At 40.6% G+C, this 28,000-nt stretch overlaps 1 protein-coding gene across 1 annotated transcript; it reads right to left on the reverse strand.

The window, feature by feature from the left end:
- Window positions 1-64: 64 nt before the first annotated feature.
- eif3ea (eukaryotic translation initiation factor 3, subunit E, a) lies at window positions 65-27,605 on the reverse strand. Its single transcript, XM_004566767.6, has 13 exons — window positions 27,449-27,605; window positions 26,246-26,363; window positions 25,942-26,059; window positions 23,140-23,182; window positions 21,519-21,623; window positions 16,428-16,553; window positions 15,941-16,065; window positions 12,909-13,035; window positions 12,219-12,320; window positions 8,207-8,316; window positions 1,948-2,050; window positions 1,345-1,479; window positions 65-224 (listed from the first exon to the last, which is right to left on the reverse strand). Exons 1-13 carry the CDS (start codon window positions 27,536-27,538, stop codon window positions 189-191), a joined length of 1,338 nt encoding a protein of 445 aa, XP_004566824.1. The 5' UTR covers window positions 27,539-27,605; the 3' UTR covers window positions 65-188.
- Window positions 27,606-28,000: the final 395 nt, after the last annotated feature.

The raw sequence follows: 28,000 nt of genomic DNA on the forward strand, positions 1-28,000 counted from the left end.
TCTGACCACTCAAACCTCAAGTGCAGAATGTAATGTCCAGAAATAAGACAATCATGGGTGAAAATGGTTTTGTTGGTCACTTTTATTGAATTGGTGATGACTTGAACCAAGTGCAAAACAGTAATCTGCTCTTTGAGGGACAAGTGTGGGGGGAAAAAGATGCAACACCACAGGGCACGGGTGATCCATCAAAATCCGCTTTCCTGACCTGCCCAGCTCGGTGTCTGCAAGAGAAGCGTGAAGAAAACATCACATTTAGACCATTTGCACATCACTGTGAGCGATCAAAACAAATCTTTCTTGTTGACTGTGGGAAATGTAAAAAAAGTAACATACATGTGCAAGCAGTTATATGATGACGTTTTCCCCTTGTCGGGTGTGTGTAATGTGTGTGTTCTGTTGGTGAGTGCTGGGTGGCTGTGAGAGCTGACAGGGACCCTAAGCAGCTGGCCCACATGGTAGGGCTGTAAATGTTCCCTATATGCAAGTAATTTGTAGCCTTAAGGACAGCAGGATGCAATCGTGCTCTGTGAGTTGTTTGCAACCTCTCTTTTTTGGTCTAATTACAAAAACTCCTTAATTGGGAGGGGGGGGGGGGGGGTGCTTTTTTTATAGGATAACTTTAGGGTTGCACTCCCGCTGCAGACATTCAAACAATAGGGAGGAGGCTAATTGAGCACATCAAAAAGATACTCAAGAGGCGCACGGTTATCATGAATGCTGTAACTGGCTGGTCTCGGTCGTGTCGGGCTGCCCGTCAATCCGCTCTGACAGATGTCAACTTTTCAGGGAGTTCGGAGCATCATTTTAGCATTGCGCGTAGTTGCAATGTTTGAACTGCCTACATAGCGCCATAACGTGCAAGGTCAACATCAAAAACAGACTTAAAGGGGATGACTGGACCCCGAGCCAGACATCTGTAACAGGTCCTAAGTGCAGAAAACTCCAGACTTTGACTAATGTTCACCAAGGCCAGAGTGAGGGTCCACCTTATTTACGCTGCTGAGCTGAGTCACTGAGCTCGGGCCTCGTTTTATGGTTGTTTGGAATCTACCTTGTCATTAGGCCTTTGAAGAGCAATGGAGGGATGAAAGCATTAGCTCTGTTAAACTTGCTCTTACTGGCTTTATTCCGTGTAAAGAGAGCTTTTGTTGACGGTTGTTCATCAACATTCTTGAGCCTTGTTCTTCTGAGCTGATCATTTGAGGTGCTTTGAACTACCCTGAGTGCACGCTGACCTTCAGTCTGATCAGTTAAGTGAGTTTTGCTTCCCCTACAGCGACGAGCAGGGAGTGGAGATTTGTGTGAATTTTTATTTTAATGTACACTTTGTGCATTACTCACCTCGTTTCTGCTGCTCTGGGCCTGCTTTTTCTCAATGTTCATGGCCAGCATTTGGCTGCGGAACGAGAGGCTCTTAGTCTTCTCAATCACCTGCTGGTAAGGCGATATGGCGTTGTTCCCCATGACCACATGGCCCTAGAAGAATGGATAATAGCCTCACAATAATGCCAATAACTTTTAGTCTCACAGGCATGCTATTGTACAATGACCAACCAGAAGTATCACATAGGTCCTATTCGTTTCTACTGTAGGCACATCTAGATAATTCTATGTCATTCTGGTAGACTAAGCTATGATTTACTGATTACAGAGAACTGTTGCGATGGGTATGCCATAACATGTAGGATCAACATAGAGCCTCATAAGAGGATATGTAACAAGGCTCAGATACTGCGGTTACAATGTCCTTATAGCTACCCTTCCATTTTAAAAAAAATAATAAAATTTTAAAAATGAGGATAGCGTTGGGCTCCTTTTCCCTCCTGAGGTTACACAGAAGTGGTTCTGAAACAGCCCCCAATTTGCTGAGATTTGTTTTAAAGGATTTGATTCATTACTTAAGCACAGAGCTGACTGATTGAGGAAGAAGACAGAGGGTCTCACCAGTTTGGAGTCTATCTTGGCATCCAGCCTGGCGTTGCGGATGAGGTTGACGATCCATCTCTCGGCTTCCTCGGGAGTCATGTTCAGTTTGTCTGCCAGCATGCTGTTGAGGAAAAGGAGACAGTGAGCTCTAACCTGGTTCGGTTGAAATAATTCAAAGTAACATTGATATTAAATGTTCTAGAGACATTAAAGAGTTCCCAGAGGATGTGTCTTTGGTCAGCAATCAAGTTAGAATTTTAATTTGACCAATACTTTTAGCCAATGACAGGATATCGGCAAAAATCAGCTGTTCTTGTACATTAGTGTACGTGTGTGGAATAGCACGTTCAATACCAATGTATGTAGATCGAACTGTCACGACTTCTGCATGAGTCTCAATTGTTGTAGCTTGAAGCACTATACTGAGCCACCAACAGTCTAGCAAAGTCTAAAAAACAGCTGATAAAATCTCACACTTTAAGAGGGATTTTAATATAAAGTCACGTGAAAAAGAACATTTTCACAGAATTCCAAGCAGACTTATATAGCAGTAAGTACACATTTACTGCTTCCATAGGAATTAAGAGGGTGCCAGGTGCTTCCGATCAAATACACTTGATTCAGCAAGTGTGAGCACCTCTATAAAAACAGAAGAAGAACACACGAGACTTCTGGAACAACATGCTTTGGACAGACGAGATCAAAGTGGAGATGTTCGTCCACACAGCTTGCACAGTGGCACCTTTAGCAAAAACCAAACACAGCATATCAGCACCAAGACCTCATGCCAACTGTCAAGCACAGTTGTGGAGCAGTGATGATTTGGGCTGATTTTCGGAGTCATGGGACTCATGGAGTTGAACATCAACAGTACAAAAGTATTGTAGAGTCAAATGTGAGGCCATCTGTCCAACAGCTAAAGCTTGGTCTGTATGGGGCCATGCAGCAAAAGAACGATTTCCTGCACTGCAGCAAATCTACAACAGAATGGCTGAAAAAGAAAAGAATCAAGGCGCTGCAATCGCCGAGTCAAAGTCCAGATCTCAACCTGATTGAAATGAGAGGACTTTAAGAGAGATGTGCATAAATGATTCCCCACAAAACTCAATGAAATGACGCAACGCTGTATAGAAGAGCAGGCCAAGACTACTATGCCAGAGACACAGACAATTTCATACAGAAAAGTGTTACTTCAAGTTACTTACACTAGGTGGTGAGTCTAATCTACTAAATCATGGAGCTATACTTAATTTTTGAAAACTGCCATTTTCAAATAAAATAAATAAAATACCCCAACTGAATTTTACTGTTAATTCTCAGGTAACATTTAGCTTCTGGAAACCCTGACTTCAATTAAATGTAGCTGCTGTGTGTGCTGATTCATGCATGAAATATGTTCTAGCACCCAGTAAATCGTATTTAATGCTACTCTATGTTATGACCGATGTTGCACATTAGGTCCCAAATGACTGGTTATTATTTCCATTTGACAAAGTTTATAAATGGCCAACACATTGCACTTCAGGCAAAAAATATATATAACACACCCAAACACTTCTAATGGTCCCCTGCTAATGGGAGCTTGATTTACAGACTTGTATGAACAACTCAATTTGAAGAATGGGTACTACCCCATGTTGTGAACCTCTGTAATTATTTAACTCTTTCTCTTTTTTGTCCAGGAAACACTCTTTGTCCAGGAAACACTCTTTGTCCACCTGGCTGCTAAAGCTCATCAGACAACTCCAAACAGCAAATGTCCCCTGAAGTAAAAGCCAGGTAGGAGACCGGGCTGCTCTTTGATAGAGCTGGATGTAGATGTGTCACAGTATAAGGAGGGGGTTATGAGGGTGGCTGGCATTCTTTGATCCAAAGCTTTCCCCATTGCAGCTGGCTTCCCTTGTGGCTTTCAAAATAACTAGACCCCCTCGATACCCCCTTCCCCCTACATTTCCTGCCTCTTTCCTCTTGTCTGACCCTCACCACCCTCCACGCCTACCACATTTCATATCAGGGCCCCAATAAATATTCCCGGCCGCTTTGAGCACTACTCAGAATGACTACAGCAACTCTCATCTCAAAACCATGAAACCAGCCCCTCCCTTGAGAAGCACAAATCCTGCTGGCACAAATGTGTGAAATCGGTATTCCTGCAAAAAAACAAAACAAAAAAAAGCAATAGCACAGGTTAAAAAGGCCTGTATTAAACAACTGACTTTGTTAATGATCGCTTCCTGGTCAATTAACCCCATTTCGCGAGACCCCTTCAATATAAGTAAGAATCTGCCCAGACAACACCACTTTTCACTCCATGCCTCAGCAAACAAATTCAACCACTAGTACAGATTTCAACTGTCTCTCAGAGGCTTATTTAAGACATTCTTTTAGTGGGAAGTAATCTTATTTTGGATTTGTGATATGTCTGTCTTACCTCAAGGCTTAAAAACTTTAAAAAAAAGACTACCACTTTCTAACCCATGAATGTTGGTCAAATGGTGGCAAAACCACATAAAGAAGGGAAGTGAAATGATGTCAGTGTCTGGATGAGGCATTAAAAGCATAAACAACAAATAAAAGGCATTACCTCAGCATAATGAGAAAAATAGGGTTTGGTCTCCAAGTGACAGTGCACATCTCTCAACACTTACACCACAAGTGAAGTGATTGAGAAGGTGGATAACAGGACAGAAAAAAAGGCAGTTGCGAGGAGTTCCCAGCAGCCCAGAGGAGGGGAAAGGATATGAGGAGACTGATGAAGCTGTCACTCATAACAACAAACCTTGTAACATTAGCTCTGCCGGACAGCTGATTACACTTCAGCTCATCAAACCTGTGGAAAATGATCCATGACAGCAACATTGCTCTGATGGATCATTGTCTGGAACGTCACAAGTTTGTGTGTAGGCTGTCTAAAGACCCAAGTTTAGGTTTGATGGTTAACACATGTCGGTGATCGCACTGACACCATTTCACATCAGCAAGTGTTAATTTAAAGTAAATGATGCGCTGATGAGTAGCTGCAGCTCACACTGTCAACTCGGAAATTCAGGATTTCGATTTCATGCTCTGTGAGGCAATGTGTTGCAGGATCTTGAAGACAGTCCTTAATAACTCTGTATGTGGGATCATTAACGTGGTACAGGATGACTTATTCAGTAACATCAGGCAGGCAGACTGGAATATAAGGGGTACAACTGTAGGCATCAAAAGCACCTAAAACCTTTGAAGGGTACTATACATCGCACTCTATCAAGCTGACTGATATTAGTAACAATTCTTCAACTATTTATTTAACAATTAATCTAACGCAAATTCAAAAGTAAATTTGAAACTGGTTCTAATTTCACTCCAGTGAAGGTGATTGCTGCGCAGGAATAATGTGGGTGTTTTGTTTGACAATTCAGGAAAGTCGGGACGCATGTCAGTCAGGTCCAGGTCAGATATGGTGATCAAAACAAACATGATCTGGTTTCCTCGCTGGGGACTTGAGCTAATCCTTAACCCTTCTCGCTGTTGTCTTTGCAGTATAACACAGGAACACAAAGTGCCCCAAAAGGCCCAAGGCCTTGGCCTGTACGAGTCAAAGCCCTCTAATCTAATTTATAAAATAAAGTCTGGCAATGTTTTGCTCCCAGGAAGCACATTTGTATATCAGAGCAGGGTAACTTTATCTTATGTTCTAGTGACAGTGTTCTTCAACAGCTAGCCTTACTTATATCTCAGAGAGAAGGAAGATCAGAGGGAAGGGGAAAAAAGACAGAAAAGGACAGATGTGGGAGCATGCAGTGCGCAGGTCAGAGTTAACAACCCACACTATTGACATCTTTTGGCCTTAAAGCTGAACAGGCAGTTTCCACGCCTGGTTTTATTTTACACAACCATGATCCTGTTCCTTTGGGGAGAAGGATCACTTTCATTTCGACCCCTTACTCGCTCTGGCTCCTGAGCTTTCGACTTCAGGCTAGGGGACTCCTGTGAGTCTCAATACCAAGCTCACACTTGAACAGAGAGGTCAGGCATTGGGGTCTAATTCAGTTAAGGGAGAGAGGAGGATTTGGGGGGGGGGGTTCTTCTCCAAAGTAGACCCCTTCTTAACATGGCTGGCCTAAAATGAATGCATTGTTAAACACTAACATATGATAGTGTTTAGGAGAGTCCAAGCCATTTGGAGCAACCTCGTTTTCGGCTTGGGGTAAAATTGATTTTTCGGAGAAACCGAAATGATTGTGTGGTCTTTTTAATGACTCACTTGTGAGGTGGAAAGCTCTTCAGTGTTACTTCCAAATACACACGACACCCCTTCCAAATACCAGTGAACTGTTGTGGGGGGGGGGGGGGGGGGGGGGGACAAAACTTCCCCAAATGACCACGTCTCAAGCATTTACTCATAATGTCAAAGGACAAGTGTGCACTTGAGGTCACAGCAGGGTCTGAAACATTTATGGAAGGACTAAGGAAATAAAGCCTGTAAATCAAACAAGGAACGCAAAGCTAAATTGGAAACACGCACGCACACGCACGCACTCTTGAGACACTGAAAAGTCTAGACAAAAAGACATGTGTGTGTGTGTGTGTGTGTGGGGGGGGGGGGGGGGGGGGGGGGGGGGGGTTGCAAGTGTGGGCTAAATCACATTTTCAGTGCCTACAGTACACTTTACACAAGCATTTCTTGCATAAAAGAACTAAAATAAGCCAACTTCTGGTCTACTTTTGTATCTCAAGCTGTGGGCAAAAGGCAAGCTAAATATCTGTGAAACCATCATGGCCAGCAGCTATAAAAATGTCCTCATTAAAAACAGCCATCAAATTCATTTGAGTCCACGCTTGGGTGCAGAGGGCTTCTGGGTAGAGGACTAATGACTTGGAATTTAGTTGTCTGTCAAAAACAGACATGTTCTGTCCATCGTCACAACACCACCAAAAATAAACACGGAAATCCCTAAAACGACCCTTGGTTTGTGTTCCTGCTTCAGAAACCTCAACAAACAAGAGAGTTGAGGACACACAAAAAGGTGAAAAGTAGAAAAATCACTGTTCAACTTCCTCTTTCAATGTTACCACTAACCTTTTGTGGTCCTTAACAAGTAAATGGATCCAATTGCACTAAGTCTGCCAAAAAGAACCAGGACTCCTAATCAATTCCAGACAATCTGCAATTGGAGATTTCGACAGGGCCTGATCATGTTCCATAGTTCAACCTTGACTACAGACTTCCACAGCTCTATGTAGCAGTCAATGCAATCATTTTCGTGTCAGAAGAAGTAATTCATTCCCTCTTTCCACTGAGCATCACGTGTTTGTGAACCATACTTGGAAATGCAGCCTTTCCTTCAAATCTTTAGCAGTCACAATAGGCCTGAGGGACGGCATACTGCTGTGTGAAAGCAGTGGAAAATGTGTACTGTAAATTAGTCTGGAACAGTATGAACAACAGAATAACATATGCACTTCCTAACGTCAGAGATAACACTTACAAAGACAAGCGGGATTTCTCTTTATCTTTATAACTCTCTCAAATTGATGCCAAATCCTATAATTTTTCTTAATTACAAACAATTACTATAATCTTTTTTCTTTCTCGCCGCTAATGCTCACTATAATTAGCATTTACTAAATTTCTTGGTTTCGGGGATGGATCCAAGGTCAATTTTATTTTAATGTAACTAAATTGAATTTCAAGCTAACAGTCAAATTAAGACCTACAGAACCCCCTGACCTCCATTTACCCAGCCGAAGAGAGCTGAAATGTTTATGTGTACTGGAGCAGCTGGGAACATCTAAAGCAATCCAAACCCTGACCTCTTACTGGAAGACAACTTGTAGTGAACTGGCCTTGACAGGTGGTCTTAAAAGTTTAGTAAGCACAGCAACCTGTAGAGACCTGGAAGCAGTTAACCCCCATAATACTTATCCCCAAGATGTGTGGGGTTAGCATGGCTGTGCACGGAGAGGCCAATAAACACTCATTTCAGGAAAATTCCTTTAATCGCAAAGCAGCTGTTCTTACTTCCTGCATCTTGAAGTGTAGCGATATTAAACAGTATTTCCTGTTAATCATTAATGATGTCAGTCAGTTTTCCTGTCAAACATATTCTACGTAGCAGCACACAGGCATTCACAGCTTTCAAACCGGCCAGAAGTGGTTTTTGGTTACACATCCTCTTTGCAACTGACTTCATGTAGCAACTGCCAGCAACTTCCAGGAATTACTTGCCAACTAGTTGGGGAATACACATCCAATACAACAGACAACTATTGAGCAATGTGTGTTACTAACCTGATGCTAATGCACTGGTGAATTCTGCAGAAGGTCTCAAAGATGAAGAGCCGTGCGTTCTCGATGAAGTCCTCCAGGCAAGCAACCAGGAAGAAGTCATTCACAAGAACCTAAGAGACGGAAAGAAGTTCATGTTAGAGCACTGTACAACAGGTATGAAAGCAATGCTTATTTCTATCAATCTAGGACACTGGCCTAAAATACACACAACTCTGAGTTTGGACCAGACAGAGTGGAAAGTCATGAGTGCTTTGTCTGCCTCTTTTATTTAATGTCATATGTAATAAGGGGGAAAAGAATTCAGTTCACTTAAGCCCAATTCCAACTTGGTTTTTGCTGTAGTAAATAGGGTAGGAAGAACTACACTGTCTGCATTTTTGTTTCAGAATAAAGTTCCCTCTCTAAGTAATACACTTCAAAAACAACCACAAATCTTCAGATTCTACAAACACCACATTACACCATTCAGTAAGAACAGATGCAGCCACAGAGATGACCACCCTGTCAGCGACTTATCACCGGTCATCTAGGCTGTTGGTTCAGTGTCAACTCTCTCTCTCTCTCTCTCCTCTCTGTAGGATTGTCAAATTTCACAGCTACTGTCATCCAGCATCTGCAACACCACAAGCTAAATTCCATTCACAAATGACACTGATTTTTTTCAAAAATATGTACTGGGGGAAAAAAATAAATAAAATATCACCTGTGGCCGGTTACAATAACAAATGCAGCCTCATTTTGACTCTTTCTTACTGCTGCATATGGCCTATTCATCCATTTATCTACTATAAATGTTCATGTTCCAACTACGGTCCCAGAGGTACTACTGTATGAAATGCTCCCATTTCCCAGTGCTTACTGCATTCCAATGCACCAGTGAGAGCTATTTCACATCACAGACCTCTATCTTCAAAAGTTCTGTAAGGATTACCAGCTCTTTGTTTTCTTAAGCCTAGAAAGCTGCTATCTGCACAAAGTTCTGCTTGAATAAATCCCAACTACATGGCGCTATCAGGCAACACACGTTTTCAGCTATGACAATGCTTATCTAAGGCTGATAAACTTTGAACAGCTAAGTGCCCTAATTATTGTCATCTGGGATTCAGACCACAAAGCTTAAACAAATTCTGGAAGGGGCCCGAAGAGCCCATTTATGTGCAATCTGAGGGCCGGACTATAGGTAGCCCTATACTTTTCATTCTTTTGCCATGCAAGCATCTAACATCTGACAGCGATTCCAGATTTGGGTGGAGTGGGAAAGAAACAAATAACAACTTGTACAGCCTAACCAAGCTAAACTCCCTATTTGAAAGCACTTGGCTCATACTTTTGTACCGGCTGCAGTGAACTGAAGTTGGGAGAGCTGAAAACAATACGCATGTCGTGCTATTGTGGCAATCAGCAAATAAATGGGTGCCACTGTTCTCAGCGGATCAAATGTGAGGCACTACAAATGTTCATCAAGACAAAAACCAATTGCAGTGTGTAGTGGTTTACTTCAATCACTCCATGGTCTGTGAGATCCTTTAACCAATGAAACTATTCTCTTGCGTGTGACTTTTCTTTCCCCGCACAAATGTCTCACCGACTTCAAACAAGACCATTTTGGGAACAAACACATGTTTGCATAGCATCACAGTAATGCATTAGAGGTGCTGTTAAACACTTTGGAACCACCCAACTCGTTGTGAATTGGACAAGGTTAATAGAAGCCTTTTGTGCCAACTGGACATGCTCTGATAAGACTGACAGGTAAGCTAGTGTTAAAAGCACCTGGAATAACTTGGGCTCTGAGAGGAAATTGGGAGTGAGCATCTGTTTCAAGCACAGTCGAGTATGTAAACAAAACCCCACGAGGTGAGGTCAGGACCTACCCAGAGAGCTCCTAAAAAGAGCGTGCAAGTGTTTAACAAGGACGGCGGTGTCATATTTTAGTCAGTGTAGACCTTACAGAAAAAATTTTTTTTTCCCCACGTTGGATGTGTTCTTTTTTTTTTTTAAGTACATAATCACATAAAAACAAATTTGGCTAATTAATTTCGTTTTAAATTTCTCTATGTAAAGTAGCGATATGGTGAGGCAGATGACTCCATATTAGAGAAAAGAGAATAAATCTAAATGAAACAGAACCTTAAGTATACCACTGACATGAGTTATAAACATTTTCTCCTAAGAAAGAGCCATTTGATCAGGCCACATGTTTTTCATTTATCTGCAAGAGGCAAAAGATGAAACGGGGGCCAAATAGCCCTAAGTTTAGTCTTTCAATCCTCTGCACCTCCAAATTAGCACGTCATCTGGGAAAGCCAAATTGCAGTGTGTATGCAGAGAATGAACTAAGAGATTAAGTTCTACTAAATAAACACACAATATGTACATAGCAAAACAATCAGGACACCTGCTCCGTCTTTAAATTTGATTACTTACCACAGAATGTGTCCAGAATATCCTTTAGAGTATCCATGTATCTTATATACAAAGGTCACTAATGCAACAATCTTTGATAAACTGTGGCAACTGTCTAGTTTCAATGTACCTATTATTTTGTCTGTCACACACAAACCTGACAGAATTCAAATGTAAAAATTGCGCAAAATCTTGAATTAACCTTAAGAAAAAGAACACTGCTGGCAATATTTGAGATCAGAAGATACAAATTAAGCCAAATAACTCAATTATGCACCACAGTGCCCAAAATTAAATTAAATTGACCTTAAAGTGAAAAATGAGTCAGAAGAGCCATTATTTCTTATTCACCCAGTCTAATAACGCTTTCAAACAAAAACCTGTGGCATTTTTAAATCTCTAGTGGTAGAGTGGAGCCGTTTTTTAAGAGTGGGCTCCTGTTCTGCTCGTCTCACACTAAGCAGCAACCTCCAGAGCTAAAAAATGTAAACAATGCGAAAGTGCCCGAAAGAGAATTTCATGTTAAAACGATCAATTTTAAAGCGTTAGAACGCATGTTTACAATCTGGTGCTGGCCTCTATAGATGGTTTTCCCCTGTAAAAAATAAAAACAAAACAGAAAACAAAAAACAGGGGTGATTTTTTTTTTTTTTTTTTACTTTTTTGTTACTCCACCAGCCCAGACATTGGTGTGACCTCTTTGCATGACACGTGTCCCAGCAAAGGCAGCTGTAGCCAGTCTTTTGTATATAGTCAGTAATATAAAAAGACTGGACCAAGTTGTGTGCGTTTCTACTGCAAATTATTGAAATTGAGTGTATGACATGAAGGAGAACATGGACTAAATTAGCACTATTCTCTAGAAAAGACTGAACACAGACCTTGAATAGGTTTTGGGAAAAAAGAGGGCAGAATGTTATTTTTATTTTGCATCATGTCTTTGCGGGTTTCTTCCGCAAAGTGAGCTGTAAATCTTATCTTGTTCAAGGACAAGTTCTCAAATCATCATGCTGTTCAGTGTGTTAAGCTTTGTAGTCAACACACAAAGAAGACTTTTACTGTAAGCTACTCATATTTCATATTAAGTTACATTTCATCATTGCAAACCGAAATGGAAACAAATGCTCTGAACAGTGGTGTTATGACAGATCTCCCTCTTAAACAGAGTGTCTGCACGCCTCTGCAGAGACTTGTGCTTATAAAGCTTTTATTGTTAACGACTAGGCTGATGGGTCAATTACAGGACATAGCATAATCTGACTGAAGCCTGAGTCATACAGTGTCCAAGGAGACCTCTACATATCAGACAGTGAGATACAAGGCCCAGCCTATCACTGCTCTGCCTCACTGGACCCACGCAGAACTGTGGCGAAAAGAATCGCTGTGTGAACGTGCAGAAGGTCACACACAGATGACACGATTACTAACCATTAATACTATGATGCTCTGTGTGAAAGTTCAGGGGTCTGACCCACAAATCAGACGTCCTCAGAAGACCCCCATATTGTCACGCAGATGAACAAAAAAACCAAAACAACATTTCTTCTCCATTTGGGAGCAAAATGATGAATTTACTGTTGGTGAGATGACTGAAGTGGGTACTCACCGATTCACATTCCCTGAGCTTCTTCTGAGCACTGTCAAAGTCAAAGTTCACGTACAGGCACTCCACAAACTCTGTAATCGGATCTTTGTAGGTGTAAGATTCCTGAGAACATAAAAATCACAGGTACAAACATATTTGTGTGTCTAAGTTAGAAAGTTAGGGCTCATCGACAGTAAGGTGCAAGTAGTTTATACAGTTTATTTAGAAATAAATACGACAAATATAGCAAACGTAAATCACTATCTGTATATGAAGTTCAAGCGTTTTACAATGTAGTCAGAACCACCACCTGCTGGACACAATTGCTAAATAAATGAAACCATGCTCTGAACTCTGAAGGGCTCTAAATTTCTTAACTCACATAAGGCTATAGAGCAGACAGTACTGAGGACATCTTTTATTCATTACCAACAGCCAATCAAAACAGTGCTTAGATCTCTGAACCAGCTACTGTCATTGGTAGATAAGGCATGGGCACACAACAGTTAATCAGTTTACTGCCATTCATCAGGAGTTCAAGGCTTCTCTTGCTTGACTCAAACTATAATATATTTTGTGCTTAAAGTGAAGTGTTAGCAATGCTATTGGGTTACATGATCAGTTACCCACCCTTCAAAGCCAGTATGGCCAATAAGTAATGACCTAATAACTGTGCACTCTGTGACAGATTTTTTTGTGTGTTTTTTTTACCTGTTGTATGACCTTCACCAAATCCTTCAGAACTTGCCGACGTTTACGGACATCCTTGTTTGTAATGACCGCTGTAGTTAGGTAACGCAAGATGTGGGGGCACATAGTCTGGATAGCATTGAGGTATCTGGAGTGAGGTAGGATGAAAGCAATCACTTTTAAGACCAACGTAAGCATAGATGTGATCTTTACAAGGACACATAATATAACATTTTGGGATTCTTATCAGGCTCCTGGCATTTTCAACAGAGAAAATCCTTTTCAGCTAAACAGATAAATGTCCTAACGGGACCTTCATTGGGTCGGCCTGGGTTCAAGTTTTAGCCATTTCTTTCATTAGCATCTTAGGGGGGGATTCTGGCAAGAAGATACAGATCAGTGAGCAGGGACCTGCCCAGTAGCTGAAACTCAATCCAAGAGGGACTGATGCTCCAAGCACAGGTCAACTTGCTAAGGGCTGAACACGAGAGACACAACACTGTTTCAGGCTCATTATAATCCCACACCAACTGTGGAGATACTGTTTCTGTAAAAACATCAGGTCCTTTAAGTAATTTGAGTTGCAATGTTGAAACTACGTGGACTTGTTTTTAACAACACAACCCACACATGTTCAAACAGATTGAGATCTGGGAAATTTGGATGCCAAGACAACATGGTCATATTCCCAAAACCATTGTTGAAAAATGTTTGTGGCAGAATGTAATATCCTGCTGGAAGAGGCCATTTCCACCAGTGAATACCACTGCCATGAAGGGGTGAACATCTTCAGCAATGTTTAGGTAGGTGCTATGTGTCAAAGTAATCTTAACATGAGTTCCAGGACGCAAGGTTTCCCACCAAAACATTACTCCAAGCATCACACTACTTCTGCCAGCTTGTCAGCTTTCCATAGTGCATTGTGCTGCTGTCACTGCCTCAGGTTAAGGACCAGCAAGCTCTTTGCTGTTCACATGGTGTAAAAGTAAATTGTGATTTACCTTCTTTCATTACTCCATGGCTGAGTTTTGATCTGCTTGCATGCTCTTTATAAATAGTTTTGACAGTGGACTGGAGTCATCGTGTACTCTGCCCAGTCTGTGGCTATCCAAGAAAATATGCACCAAGTTGCAATTCACTGTGTGTTCTGACAGTTTTGTAATACCCAGTATTAAAATGCCCTTATCATGACTTTAAGAGGGTTTGCAATCCTTTAGTGTGCAGTTTAATTTTTTTTGTAAACGGTTAGCAGACTTTTGAAAGCCACGGTCCTTAGCCAACTGAATTCACCTAATTGTTTAGCCCAGGTAGGTTCCTTCAGTTCTCCATAGCTAAGGCCAAAGGAGCACATGTTACTCAGAGGAGCGGTTCTAAACCAGGCTTAATTATCAAAATCAATTAAAGGGACAGGGGAACCTGTGGCATTTGTGAAGTTCAGTCTAAAAATGGCAGTGGGCTACCTTTAAAAAGCCACTGTTGGCCTGGTTTTGGGAGAGCTCCCTTTCTTGCTTTGTAGTTGCTTGACTCCCGTGAAGAAGGAAAAAAAAAAAAAAAAAAAAAAACCCACAACGCTCCCTGCTGTGTTCCTGATTAACTTACACCTACTCATTCTCCTGGGGGCTCCAATAACAAGCAATCTTGCATGAATCACTGTACCATAGCCTTCTTGGTGCATTCACTCAAACCCACTTAGGAGACTTGTTTTTTTTTTTGAGTTTTCAGGCAACAAGCATCACTGCACTGGTTTACTGAAGATGCTACTGAGGCATGCAGCCAAGAAATCAACTATGAGTTCAGGTTTCCTCTATTTAAGGAGTCTGTGTGAGAACACAGGAACAGGTCCCGTTTTACAGCTTGTAGGAAAAAGAAAGTCATGTCAAACATCCCAAGGAGGGATTTCAACAATCAAGTAACACAGGGTGTACTACTGCAGTACTGTTTGACTATTTTGCACCAGTCTTATACTTTGTTACTGGATATTATTTCCCCTGAGGTCTGCGCACTCTGTCAATAGTACACAAACAAGGCTTTGGACCAACATTTGCTGACTGCAGGGGTAAGGGAGGTCAAATGTGGAGCTGAAGGCCAACCACAGGTCACCAACTTCAGCCAAAGGAAGTACTGGTCAAGAGATGGGAAACAAGAGCCAAGCCAAGCCTCAGCGGGGAAAACATGAGGTTTCAAGACTGTGAAACTGCAAAGCACACAAATCTACCTCAGTTTGTCCAAACAGATGGCTGGGTGAGCTTTTCATGAGTAATTATTGGGCAGGCCTCCTTAATCATCCACAATAAAATTAAAAACTGAGTAAAATTCAGGGAACCAGACATTTGAGTGTGCTGTGTTGTGGTCGCCTGTCATACTGTCTGTGGAGCCCAATCATCTGTACAATTATACAAGCCTGCAATCAGAACAGGGGAGGGAGCTAAGACATCAAAATAGGTGGTGTGCAAATTTTAACACAGTGTATAAAGTTTCCGATCTGCGATACATATGGCCTGGTTCTCGACTTGGAGAGTAAACAGACCACACGAAAACACACTTCAGAAACCACTTTGAAAAAACCAGCAGTGTTTCATGAGGAAGCCCACCACCAAAAAAAACATGTCATGACAGAAAACAGTTTCCCTCTAAATCAAGTTCAGCGTGTAAAATGTTTTATGAAGCATTTTGATATATACAAGTCAGATAACACGTTAGAGGGTCAAAATATAACACTGTAACCACAGCATATCATATTTTTTTTAGTCACGGCCATTCTCAAAATGCAAAAAAAAAAAAAAAAACAATTTCGAGACATTATCTCATTTTCATTTGCATTTGTAATGCTAAACCACAAAATGCCATTCTGAGTGTAGTTTAAACAGCCAACAGGGCCGAGTCTCAACCACACTGCAAAACTGTGCCTTTCTTCTTTTAGACATTGTTCAGGGGAAATGTATCTGATCTTTTCAACTACTTCCTGGGATTGTTTCAACAGTTTTCAAATTCCTCTCTAAAAGAATGATTGAAGTCAAAAGACTGAAAAAAAATATAATAAAAATGGTACTTACTGTGGCTGATACAGAAAGAGCTCAATGATATTGTCCCTGCCCTTGGGGTGGTTGAAGAAGACAAACAAAGACCAGTGAATGAGCCACGTCCTTTGCTGAAGAGACTGGAGAGGGGAGCTGACGGTCTGGACACAGCCAAGGCCAAGGCAGAAACCCAGTCGAGCATGAAGACAGACACGAAAGAAGGTCCAAAAGAGACCACCAAAAGGCAAAGAGAAAAAAAAGAAAGTCATTTTATGTCACAAATATGTTTCAAGACAGTTCTATTAATGCTCTTCTCATCTTCAAAACAAAGAAATCACCTCGGCTTCCAAAGAAACACCGATAATGACTTAACACAAATCCAAGTTCTTAAGCAGTCAGATGAGTGTGTGTGGCAAGAAATAAAACGCCACAGCAGAGCTGTACTGCAAGTGAAATGTCAATACGGGAGTCTATGTAAGGGAATCTAAATGTGGTATCAAATTCTGAGAAGTGGGGCATTTACGTTGTTATCGATAGTCTCTCTCAGGCGGGTGAGATCCTCCATGGCTGCCTCCCAGTTCTGCATCAGGATCTCAGAGGCCAGTTTGCCCCACAGCGAGTTCAGGGCATTCCTGTCTGTAGATGGGACCTTGAAACGGACAACATGATACATTTGTTAAACTGATGACACAGTCCCACCTGCAAAACAAGTGTTTTTCCACATTACTTGACAGACCAAATACTAATTAAGGTTGTTCTCATACAGGCTGGCAGACCAAGCGGCAACATCTGCATCCATACGCAGCAAGCCAGGGCTTGTCACCATTTGCTTGGCTTCAGTAGCAGTGTTGTATGATACAGTAACTTTTCTCATTTATACCCTTCAAACCAATTAAATTATGTCATGGCAGGGGAATGGAGCTTGACAGACAAGAGAAATGAATTATGAAAGACTTTAATAGAACCACATTCAAAGCACTTTTGGGTAAATTGCCACATTAAGGACATATTTGAAGAATGTGTCACTGAAATTTCCTGAACAGTCCTACAGAATTATAGCATTTGGTTGGAGAGTTCATTTGACTGGGTAATGCCAATAAGGTCCTCAGGTTTAAAAACGCTTCAGCAAGATGAAACCATTGTTTAAAATTCGAATTGTATTTATTGCAAGGGGATACTTTTGACTTGTTTGCTATCAGAACTAATCCAAAGATTATATCTCATAGATTGATAAAATCAGGGCACAAATCGGAGACTGTTCTAAATGAATGTGGCACATAGGTCATGACTTTTTATTTGCTAGCATGGCTGTGTAGTTAGGATGTTGCTGAATCAAGATCGCACTGCCCAAGTCTGTGCAACAGAGCGGCACAGGAGTGATAAAATAAGTCTTCATTAATATTTAAATGATCCAACTTCAAAATATCCAAGAAAATTGGAGTTGTTATTATTTCTTGCAAATATTGCTGCTCTTTAAACAAGAAATGAAAAGTGCCACCCATCACCTTCAATAAATCTGGGCAACTCTGTCTTAATCACAAGGTAATTAGGCTGAAATATGAACCAAGGCTAACAAGACACATCTTTGAGAGGATAATTACTCTCAAACGTGTTGCAGGCTACAGTTTCTGATTCCCAGAACCCAGCTAAAACAAACAAACAAAAAAAAAGAAAGAAAGAAAAGAATCCTGTAATGAAACGCAGGTTGAGAATGCCTCTGAACCTCTGCGATGCAATCACTCTGTAGTGGACCACTGGACTACACCCTAGGGCTCATGGGAAACTGTGCGCCACAGTAGTCCACGATAACACCAAACACCAGACGCATTGACATGAGTCAAGCAGGAAGTCGGGGTGGGTGTCTGTGGAGCGTCCAGAGAAACCTAGATGCTAACCAAACGCCCCTGTACAACATCGGACAGCTGCTGTAGTAGACTGTGAGACACGACAGATGCACACACGCAGGAAACGCTTCAAACAAAAAGGAAAAATAAGAGAACAGGTTTCCGCTGAAACTGAAATTGGTGATTATTTGGCTATAAAGGGATTTCTTGCTTAGCAAAAAACAGCTACAGTCTGATAACATTTCATCAAGCTGTTATAATATGAGATGATGGCAGGTAAAGGGAAAATATTTGGAAAATCTCTTGTGGTATTCCCCCAAAGGAGAAAACAGTAAGATGCTGTGTGCATCCAACCAGTCGGAGCAGCGCTCTTTGATCACAGAGCACGTCTCTGGTCTATAATGAATGATTTTTTTGAAGGGGGGTTTGCAGAAGTCACAAGAAAGATCAGCATTGTAGCTCTGAGAAGAAACTGGCTATGCTGCCGATATAAAGGTCAGCGTTTCATCTGTTCTAGTGTTTTGTTTTGTTTGCTATTTTTTCTCTCTTGGAAGTCCCTGCCTGCTACGTTTGGCTGACCTCCAGGTCATTATGGCAGCTTTCTACACACACACACAGTCTGGCTTTTCACTAGTCGCCACGCTAGAAAAGTTTCAATACCTGGGTTTTTCCAGCAGTTACCTTAAGTTTCCATTGGTTTGTGAAATGGGCACATTTTCGCTGACTGACCAGCAACAATAAATTTACTGTGCTGGGGATCCGTCGGGATACTCAATCTTTATTCTTAACATTCAATCCCTGCATTAAGTGATGATATGAATAAGTTGCTCTTTTCGGGCTAGGCCACACTGTAACAAGACCTGAGGCATGGATTTTGCAAGGCTGGCTTCTTTCGTTTAATTGACTGGGTTTCCCACGTTAAATGACTTTATGGAACCTCACCTCTCCCATACGGAAGGGGGGGGGGGGGCAGACAAGGGGCCTGTGAGGATGGGAGGTCCACAAAAACACAAAAAAAAGACAGGAGGAGGAGAGGGAGTAGTGCACAGAGTCTCACTAATGAAACCCATTTCTACCTATTCCCCTTTCTAAAAAGCCTCTCGCATTGTCAAGAGTAAGCAACAGATATCCAGTTACAGAGGCTGGAAATGAGGAAACTAACAATTTGAGGGTTAAAAAAAAGGGACTCTGCTGGACTTTGAACAGCATACCTCAATTAGAGCAATTTTGGTTTATTTAGACTGAGTTGCAACGCCATAAACAACTGTTGTTGGGATAGTGGGTCATACGCCTTGCAAGCTTTTGAAGACTTTTCTTACACGCTATTGATTTATCTCTTCCCTTAACAGATCTGAGCACATCAGTAAAATACCCAACTGCTTTGGGCTAAAAGAGTTGTTTGTAGGGAAGAATCGTTGCCAAGATTTTCAGGAGGGGAACAGAGATGTGCATGACTAGTAGGACTGCCACGATTAGTCGACTAGTCACGATTACGTCGACGAATGTAATAGTCGACGCGTCATTTGAAGCTTTGAAGCCAAGATCCCAAAAGACGCAGGAATAAGTAGTAGGATTTAAGAGTGTAATAACGGACTGAAACAGAAGACGGCAGCACTGCATGCACAAGGATGCCAGCTGCCGTTAAACCCCGAAGAAGAAGAAGCCGTGTCCGGTATCGTAGCTGTGTCCAAATTCAGGAAGCGCATCTTCCTGTGCCTGCATTTGTAGGCCAATTACATTACAGCGACACAACGAAGACTGTCCAAATTCCAAGACTCCGACAAATGCGGCCTTCATTTCCCCAGATTGGGGATGGGTCGGGTGTATGCTTCATGGCCCAACCTATCGACCATCAAAATAATCGCTTGTGGCAGCCCTAATGACTAGGCAGAGTCACTGACATCCAAAAGACAGGATGCAGTGCCGTATCAAATGCTAATGAGGACAGAAACAACCAAAAATGGTCTTAATATTTTTCACTCTAATAAACAGACAAAATGTTGATATTATTCTGCCTGGCCTGCTTTAGCACAAGTCCTTGCTTTACCACACAGCTAAATGCTGAAACAAAAGAACAACAAAGCTAGAGGACAAGTGAGTGACACTGTGAAACCACCAACTATGCAGGCTGCTTCCATCGCTCATTATAGGACATTCAGCTCCAAGTTTAACTCAAACACTTGATCTAAGATCACACACAAGGAGTAACAATAGAGTTTAATTTCTGCAGGGCATTTTGATTTATTCCAAATGACTTTAGTCAACAAATTGTACAAGCTTGGAGAGTCCCCTACGTGTCACAAAAACACCACGATCACTGATCATTGCACTTACCAAAACTTGGCAATTGTGATTTTTTTAATGCATCCAGGTGAGTCCACTCTCATTTTCTGATTCTATACACAATATGTCTTTGTGTTTGTAAAGTAGAGGCCACCCGATATGAGGTTGCTTTCTTTTTTTTCCTTTTTTTTTTTTTTTTTTTTAAAAGAAACAAGAGTGATACTAATATATCCTCCTGGGCATTTAAAAAAAAATGTTTATGGATATTTTTTCTTTCAGACAAATTAAACATAATCAGATTTCCCAGGCATTTATTGGGTGTAGTTATAATTCCTTAATAAGATAACATGACATTGCCGTTTACCCCCCGCCTTTTTATTTTAATTGTCAGAACATCCAGTGGATTACTCATTTATGCTCTGCCCAACTCAGCTAAGATCAACTGTTTGTGTTTCTGGCGTTCCAAACGTGTGTTGTGTTGCCAACAGGGAAGATGCAAAATTCCTTTCGCTGGACAAAATAAGCATCATCAAAATTCATAATATGGTTGAAGGGTGTTTCTCGTCTCTTTTTTACCTTTTTAATTTTCATTTATTAGCGGTTTTAAATACTGATACCACTACATTGGGAAAAACAGCTAATATCAGCCAGTACATCAGCCTCACAAATATGTCAGTCAGGCTCCATTATAGAGAACATAGAGAGCGTGCATGTACATAAACTGAATACTGGCAGTGGTCTCGGTGAACAGTAATTATCTTTCTCTGCGAGACAATCACTGGACTTTGAAACATCTTGAAAACTACTTAATAAAACTTTGGCTTTGTCCTCCAGCTCATCACTCCAAATTCAAAATAGAAAGATAGCTGTATGATGAAGACAGCTATTAATTACGTACAGTTAATTTTCATCCCCCATGATAATCACACACCCTCTTAGAAACACCTTGCAAATTGCATGAAACCCTCTTAATGGTAACTGGGAGATGCCTTGCATAACTAAGTACATAAGCTCAGAAGTCGTGACTAGCGACTCTCTGGCCACAGCACTCAAATCAATAAGCTGTCTACTGAGTCCCGCCCCGTGAGAAGACTACAGACAGATTATGCAGTCCGCCACTGATCACTTGGCCCAGTAAAAGATCCTACTCAAGTCCTAGAGCAGCAGTCTCCTCCTAATACAGAAGACGTGCAGGGAATTGAACAGGCAATGACGTAAGCTTTTCACATTCAATTACTTCTAAGTGTTCTTTTCCTCTGCTATGCAAGCACTGGCATATGGAGGAATTAAAGCTATCTGGCAAACCTAATGTGACGTTCAATTTTAATATATCAGACGAACGCCTTGAGCTAGTATATAAATGAGGATAGAAAAATAGTACTGGCACTCTGTTAAGTGAAGGGGTACCGGTTATCAGCAAATGCCACCATTCATGTTCAATAGATTGTAAATGTGTTGAATGTGTGCGACCAAAGCTGAAAGCTTACCAAGACACGGAAGAAGTAGAGGTACTCTGCAGCACCAGAGTAGTTTCCACACTCGTACTGGAACTTGGCATACCTGTACAGGGTGTCTAAATACTCCTGACGAAACTGCAAGAGAAATACAGCATAAACACAAATGTTACAGAGACAACGTGAATTGCTGACAACGTGAAATGGTAAGACTAAAACTTTATAAATACCATTTCTAAAGGGGACATTGGTATGTATTGAGACCTTTTCTACAGTAAAAAAAAAAAGATGAAATCATTGAAATGTTGACCGATTATCAAAATTATATGATAATTCTTTACAGAACATTATTTGTACAGGCATTATACAGTTGTAAATTATGTTTATAAAGCTTTTGATCATATAAGTAAACAGGTGATGTGGTGATGGTGTCCTGTTTCACTCACTCGTTAGCATTTTCACCACTTGTTCTCTTTTACTTTCTCTAGTTGTTTGGTTCAACTGAGAAAACATTGTGGCTTGGGTTAAAATGAAACAAGTTAGGAGAGACCGTAGGCGAGGCCCCAGTTTCACTACTGCCACAAGCAGTGTGTCACAGGAATGTGCTCAAAGACAACTTCCATGTATCTCAGGTTTTAAAAAAATGGCCGCATTTCATGCTATTAGAATCATGATGTGAGCTTACGATCAGGAACAAAATAGCAATGTCAAGTTTTAAACCATCATTGCATTAAATAAAAAGTAAATAACATGAGCTGGTATCATCAGAATGTAATCAGCTGAAATACAATATATATATATATTAACACATTATGGATAAAATTCTGATTTTGTTTTGTTAAAAGTAAAATAAACACAAAAGTTTAACAACAGTCATAACAAAAACTCCAGAGAAACACAAATGACCTATAAATTAAATCACAAATATGACAATATTCCATATTTATTTGTTGCATCTGAATAATTCCCTGCTGTGGTGGCACACTGCTAAGTCATTTTTTTCCCCCAATGAAAAGGAAGGGACTATTTAAATTAAAAAAAGCAAAACAAACCAAAACAAAATGCCTTCCAAGATGTGGTTATATGAACTATATATTATATATGGGGCTATCATTTCAAGCCTACATGTCTTCCTATATTTAAATGTCCTTCCTGTCCAGTATTTCAGAGCAGCGTGAGCTAACGTCAAGCCATTCAAGAAGATTCAGAACAACCGTGACAGGCAGCAAGCGCCTTTTGCCGCCCAAGCCTTTCCCAGTGCATACTGAGGGGCTCTGAGCTCGGGCTGTGTCGAGGTGCACTGAGGACAGCATGCAGGTCAGCGGGATACCGGAGTAGGAGGGGACCGATGGAGGGGAGGGTAAGAAGCCAAACATCACGGTAAATATAGAACCTCCGGCATTCTTGCGGCTCTATCCACGAGTCCCGAGCTACTCCGTTTATTCTTAACAATTCACCACAGAATGTAAATGTCCACAGAATTTGTGCAAGCCATACAAACCCCGAAAATGAGTTAAGGGTTTTGGGAAGTAATTTTGCATTTCCCTGCTCGGCCTGTCCCTCCCGCTTTGCCCCTAAAACAACCATGAGTTCACAAAAGAGCCATGGGAAATGCAGCGAAGAAGTGAGATGTCAGCAAATCAGGCCAACTTACGTTATGTTTCTCTGCCAAATAGTCAAAGAGCATTCGTCCATCTCTGGAAGACAGAAACAAAAAGAAGAAAGCAAGACAGTTCCTTTAGTTAGAGACCATTTAACTTGAGTTGCCGTTTGGCTAAGGAACTGGCATTTAGACCATCATTCAGGTATATTTTTCCACTTTTGGGCCAAATCAAGAACCATACATAAATGAAGACCATTTCACTTTTAAAATGGTGTGATAGGCTGTTTATTACATTTGGTTTGGCCAACATAAATCTATGTTAGCCATGTCAAACAAATGATGTCTGGTGAATAAAGTGAATACTGATTTTTCAGCACAGCCTCTGTGTCTCTATGGGTTTGACAAAATAAAGGAATGCACTGGCTTCCCTTAACTGTTCTCTCCTGAATGCATTTTACAACTTTGCCTGTGACCTAAAATCTATTTATGTGAACACCACATAGAAACTATGTGTGTGCCTGGGTTGAGTTCGCTTTCACAGTGGGAATGAATGAGTGTGCATTTACTGGCACAAGTGTGATGTTTGTTAAATGAAGTTGATTTAGGCTCTGAAGCTAAAGATCCTTTATATCCACCCTCTACTGTGAAATTTCAGCCCGCTGTCCACGCTAGTAACACATATTGCGATCAATTAACACACCCACTAGCATGTGCAGTTCTTGCCACAAAACACAGTTTCTTAATAAGGTTCCACATAAGAAATATCCTGAGGCCAGAAAAGATTTACTCAGGTAAGACGACTGGCCAGTGGCTGGGGCTGATCAGGCTGAGGACAGTTATATCATTAGTGGGGATCCAGTTAACCCTCTATTAACCTTTATTTCCTGACAAGCAGTTTTCTTGTAGGGTTCTTGAAAAGACTGTTGTTGCTGTCAATTGGTGCGGCATAAATAAAATAGAAAACACAGTACACCTGAGTTGAGGACAGAGGCAAAGTAACAATTTCAATTTGCTGGTGATTAGAGTTATATAATTACCATGTACCAGGCAGACATCCTCCTACTCCCTGTCCAGTGGGCTACTTCACACTAACAAAACAGTCTGTGTTGACAAGTAGACATCTGAACAGCAGCTCAGATTGCATTTAAAAGCACATCCACAGCTTACTGATGGTTGCTTTTATACACTAATAACCCATGCTTGTATCATTTACTTAATTAAGTATGTCGTTTCTATATGCAACCCACGTGGGGGGAATAGACAGATCCATTTCTCCTACTACGTGTGATGTGATCTTACTAGATTTTTCCACATATTGCTCATGTTTGTGGTCTTACATGCAAAAGACTTGTTGCATATGTGGCAACAAGTGTGACTATACTCAAGTGTAACCACAGCTTTCCCAATCCTCACTAAGAGCAGGCTGTGTGTGTCTGTTGGATGGCGGTGCTGCTGCTCCTGCCCTTCACACAGAAGCTCCAAAAGAGAGATCTCTCTTCTGGATTGGGAACATGGAAAATGCATCATAGACAACCGTCTTAATCTTAACGTAAATTAGAAAAGAAATTGGTGAGATAAAATTTTCGAGATAAATTTAATGTAGTAAAGTTAAACAGGAAATGTCTTATTTATTTCTCCAGTATCAAGAGTAAAACTGACAACATTACAACTTCATGGCACTCCAGTGTTTAATCATTGAAACCCTAGGCTGTTTAACAGTGCTTAACAAACTGATGATGTAAAAGATCCAATCTGTCGCTTTGCACCCATCAGGAGATGTTAGCACACACACACAAAACCCCCCACCAAGCAATCAGTAGCTTGTCTACTCAAAAACCCCAAAGTGGTTTTCAGTGCTTTAACAACTCCAAACAAATGAGAACATAAATCACTGGTCATCCTAATGGTGATTATATTCCACAGAGTGTATCCAATAATGACAGATTGTTTATAGATATGGTAAAACATGATTTACTATGACAGCTGAGTTTGGATTACGGCTTCAGAAGAAGTCTTAAAAAAAAAAAAAAAAAAAAAAGCCTGGTAAGTGGTAACTTCAATACAAACTATAGGATGAGAGTTTTAATCTAACACACTTGGGGAAACTGTTTGATGTGAATCTTCTGTTAAACCATTTAACCCTTTATTTCCAGCACCAGGTGATCCTATAAACGAGGCATAACGTTAAAAACAAGCAACTGCATTAAGCAGAATTTAGTCCAGAATCGTGGGATAAAACTGTCATTTTTAATTAAAGACAACTAACCCCCGGTGAGTTTCCTATTGTTTTATAAACCAAGAAAAGATTGATGTAAAACATAAGACAGAAACTTTCTTCCTCACTTTGTGCTGACAGCAAACGAACAATAAAAAGACAAGCGCTAATACACTGTTGCCACTATCAGGCTTTGAATCTCACACAACAGTTTCTACAAGTATGTGGCTTAAATAAATAAGTGCAGCCAAAGCACAAACCAGAAAGACATTAAACTAGAAAATGATCTTGATAAACCCTACACACTCTTGCCAAGAAACAAATGAACAGATAAAGCTGGATATGACTGTTTTAATTGAAATTACCACAAAACAGTCCCGATAAAGTTAATCATAACATTATCCATCTGCCTTTTTTTTTTTAACTTACGTCTTCCTGAGAAGGCTAAGTACATTTTTTGTTCAATGTGCAGCTCCTTGGACTTCATAAAATCCATTAGCTATGCTGCTGTGCCGGTTTTACTAACCCAAGAGCCAGTAAATTTTACAAACTCCTCATGTTTGGCATAAAATCTGTTTTGGGACACTAATTAAATACAGCTGAATGATATGTTTAGAGTAGGAAATAACAGATTCTACCTGGTTGACTGCATCTGCCTTGTTGTCTCAGGGTCTTCAAACATCTTCACGATGGGTTCGGTCTCTGACTGCAGCTGCTTTAGCTGGGCCACAACCTCTGTCCTCTTCTCCTTCAGCGCTGACACAGGAAAGAGAAAGAAAGTCATTAGATGCAGCAACACTATAAACTAGCAATCAATACACCAGTACTAAAAATGGCTGTAAAACCAAGTTTACTGATAAATCAATTTTGAATAAGTGTGTAGAGTAGTGTATGTTTCAGCTCTGGAGAAACCGGGATAAGCCACTGAGCACCACCACTTACTATGGGGAATTTCCTTCTCAGCAAACAGGCTTCTGTACACATCCATAGCAAAGTCCACCATGTTTGTGTCACTGAGGAGGTCCAATTTCCCACGAAGTAATTCCTGCTCATTGTAGATCTAAAAAACATGTCAAATAATAGGAAACAGAACAGAGGACAGAGTGTTTTGTACATTAATTCAAACCCTGAGATTCAAAGTTACAAAGACTGATTTTCTTTTAAATTATTATAAAGCACAATGTACTGAATAAATTTAGCACATCTCCTCCATAACGTCGGGCAATACATTAACAAAAGCTGACAATTATTTTGTATTTGTAACAGCGCACTCTCTTTGTTGGCTATAGCCGATTCAACTAAAGGCGGCAACAGTTAAACCAATAACGTCTAGTATGCTATTTTCCGTAGATAAATAGTTTCAGACGACCGGGAAAAAACTTGCTCGTCTTATTAGCTTTCTGCATCAATCTGCTGGCCACAAACGTTGTATTAAGTGAACCAAAACGTCCAAACTAAATGACTATTTCAGCACTGGGCATGATTTTTTTTTCCAGTTGTTCGCTTTTTCAGGTTTTGGGGTTTAGCTTTACCGGAGAGAAAGAGGACTACAGTATGTTTCATCGCCCGGCACATTCACACGGCAATAACTCTGAACCGAATAAGGACAAGTCTGGTACCACCGCCAAACAACTCTGTAAAACCAGCTGCTTCGAGTTTAGAAAACGTGGACTCATACACTTAGCTAAACTTAAAACTTGCATTTAAAACTTCAAAAAAAAAAGCGTGGTTTTACCAGTGTAAAGTGAATCACAGTCAAATGCACAACTTCCGACTCGGGTCTTTCAAATATGGAACAAATTGAATTCTTAAGTGTGACACTATAGCTCATAAAATCTTGTGTTATACGTTTTTCTTCAGCCATATACATAAATCTTTACGCTAAACGTTGATCTTCTCTTTTTAAAAACTCCTCGACGTTTACAGGCTTTGTTCAAACGGTAACTTTAACTTTATTTATTTATTTTACTTTGAATGTCGTTCCTACATTTCACACTTCCGGTTAAATGTCGTTTCTTTACAAAGCGGCAAACAATGTGGCTCGTGGAGTACATGGGTTTTTACAGCAGCTTAAACACCGACATCTGCTTGTTAAAACACCAAAAAAAATGTACCGAAATGTTAAAGTTTTCATCTACTTCGTACCTCTTTGACAGACAGGAATTCCAGCAGAGGAAAAACGAGATGTCGGTCTAAAAAGTGGGCAATTTTGGTAGTGAGGTCGTACTCCGCCATGTTTGCTCCGGGGGAAAGGGAAGTAGTAGAATGACGCAGCTGTTTGCTGAGAAACTAACCAATCAGCGATATCCTCACTGAGGGGAAAAAAAATCTAGCAGTGGGTTTAGAAGTGTTTCCAAAGGCCAATATGATTTCGCGTAAAATTCTGTACATAGTATGAATTTATGTTACCAGTATACCATTTTGAGGAGAGATAGATAGACTGTTGAATTTTGTTGGTATTGTTTTACAGCAGCAGGATAAAGAATAAAAATAGTAGCTTATAATAATAATAATAATAATAATAATAATAATAAAACGTTAGAGTGATATGTATGAATTTAAGACAAATCTTATTCCTGACAGGTGTGTTTACCTGTCACAGGAAGAAGCCTTATTATACAGTTTAATAAAGAATGGCAGGAATAAATTGCTGAAGCGTTCTTTATGGGTTGAATCAGTCTGAGGGAGAAGAAGTTC

This window comes from Maylandia zebra, linkage group LG11 (genome assembly GCF_041146795.1).
Source record: "Maylandia zebra isolate NMK-2024a linkage group LG11, Mzebra_GT3a, whole genome shotgun sequence".
Taxonomy (NCBI): Eukaryota; Metazoa; Chordata; class Actinopteri; order Cichliformes; family Cichlidae; genus Maylandia; species Maylandia zebra.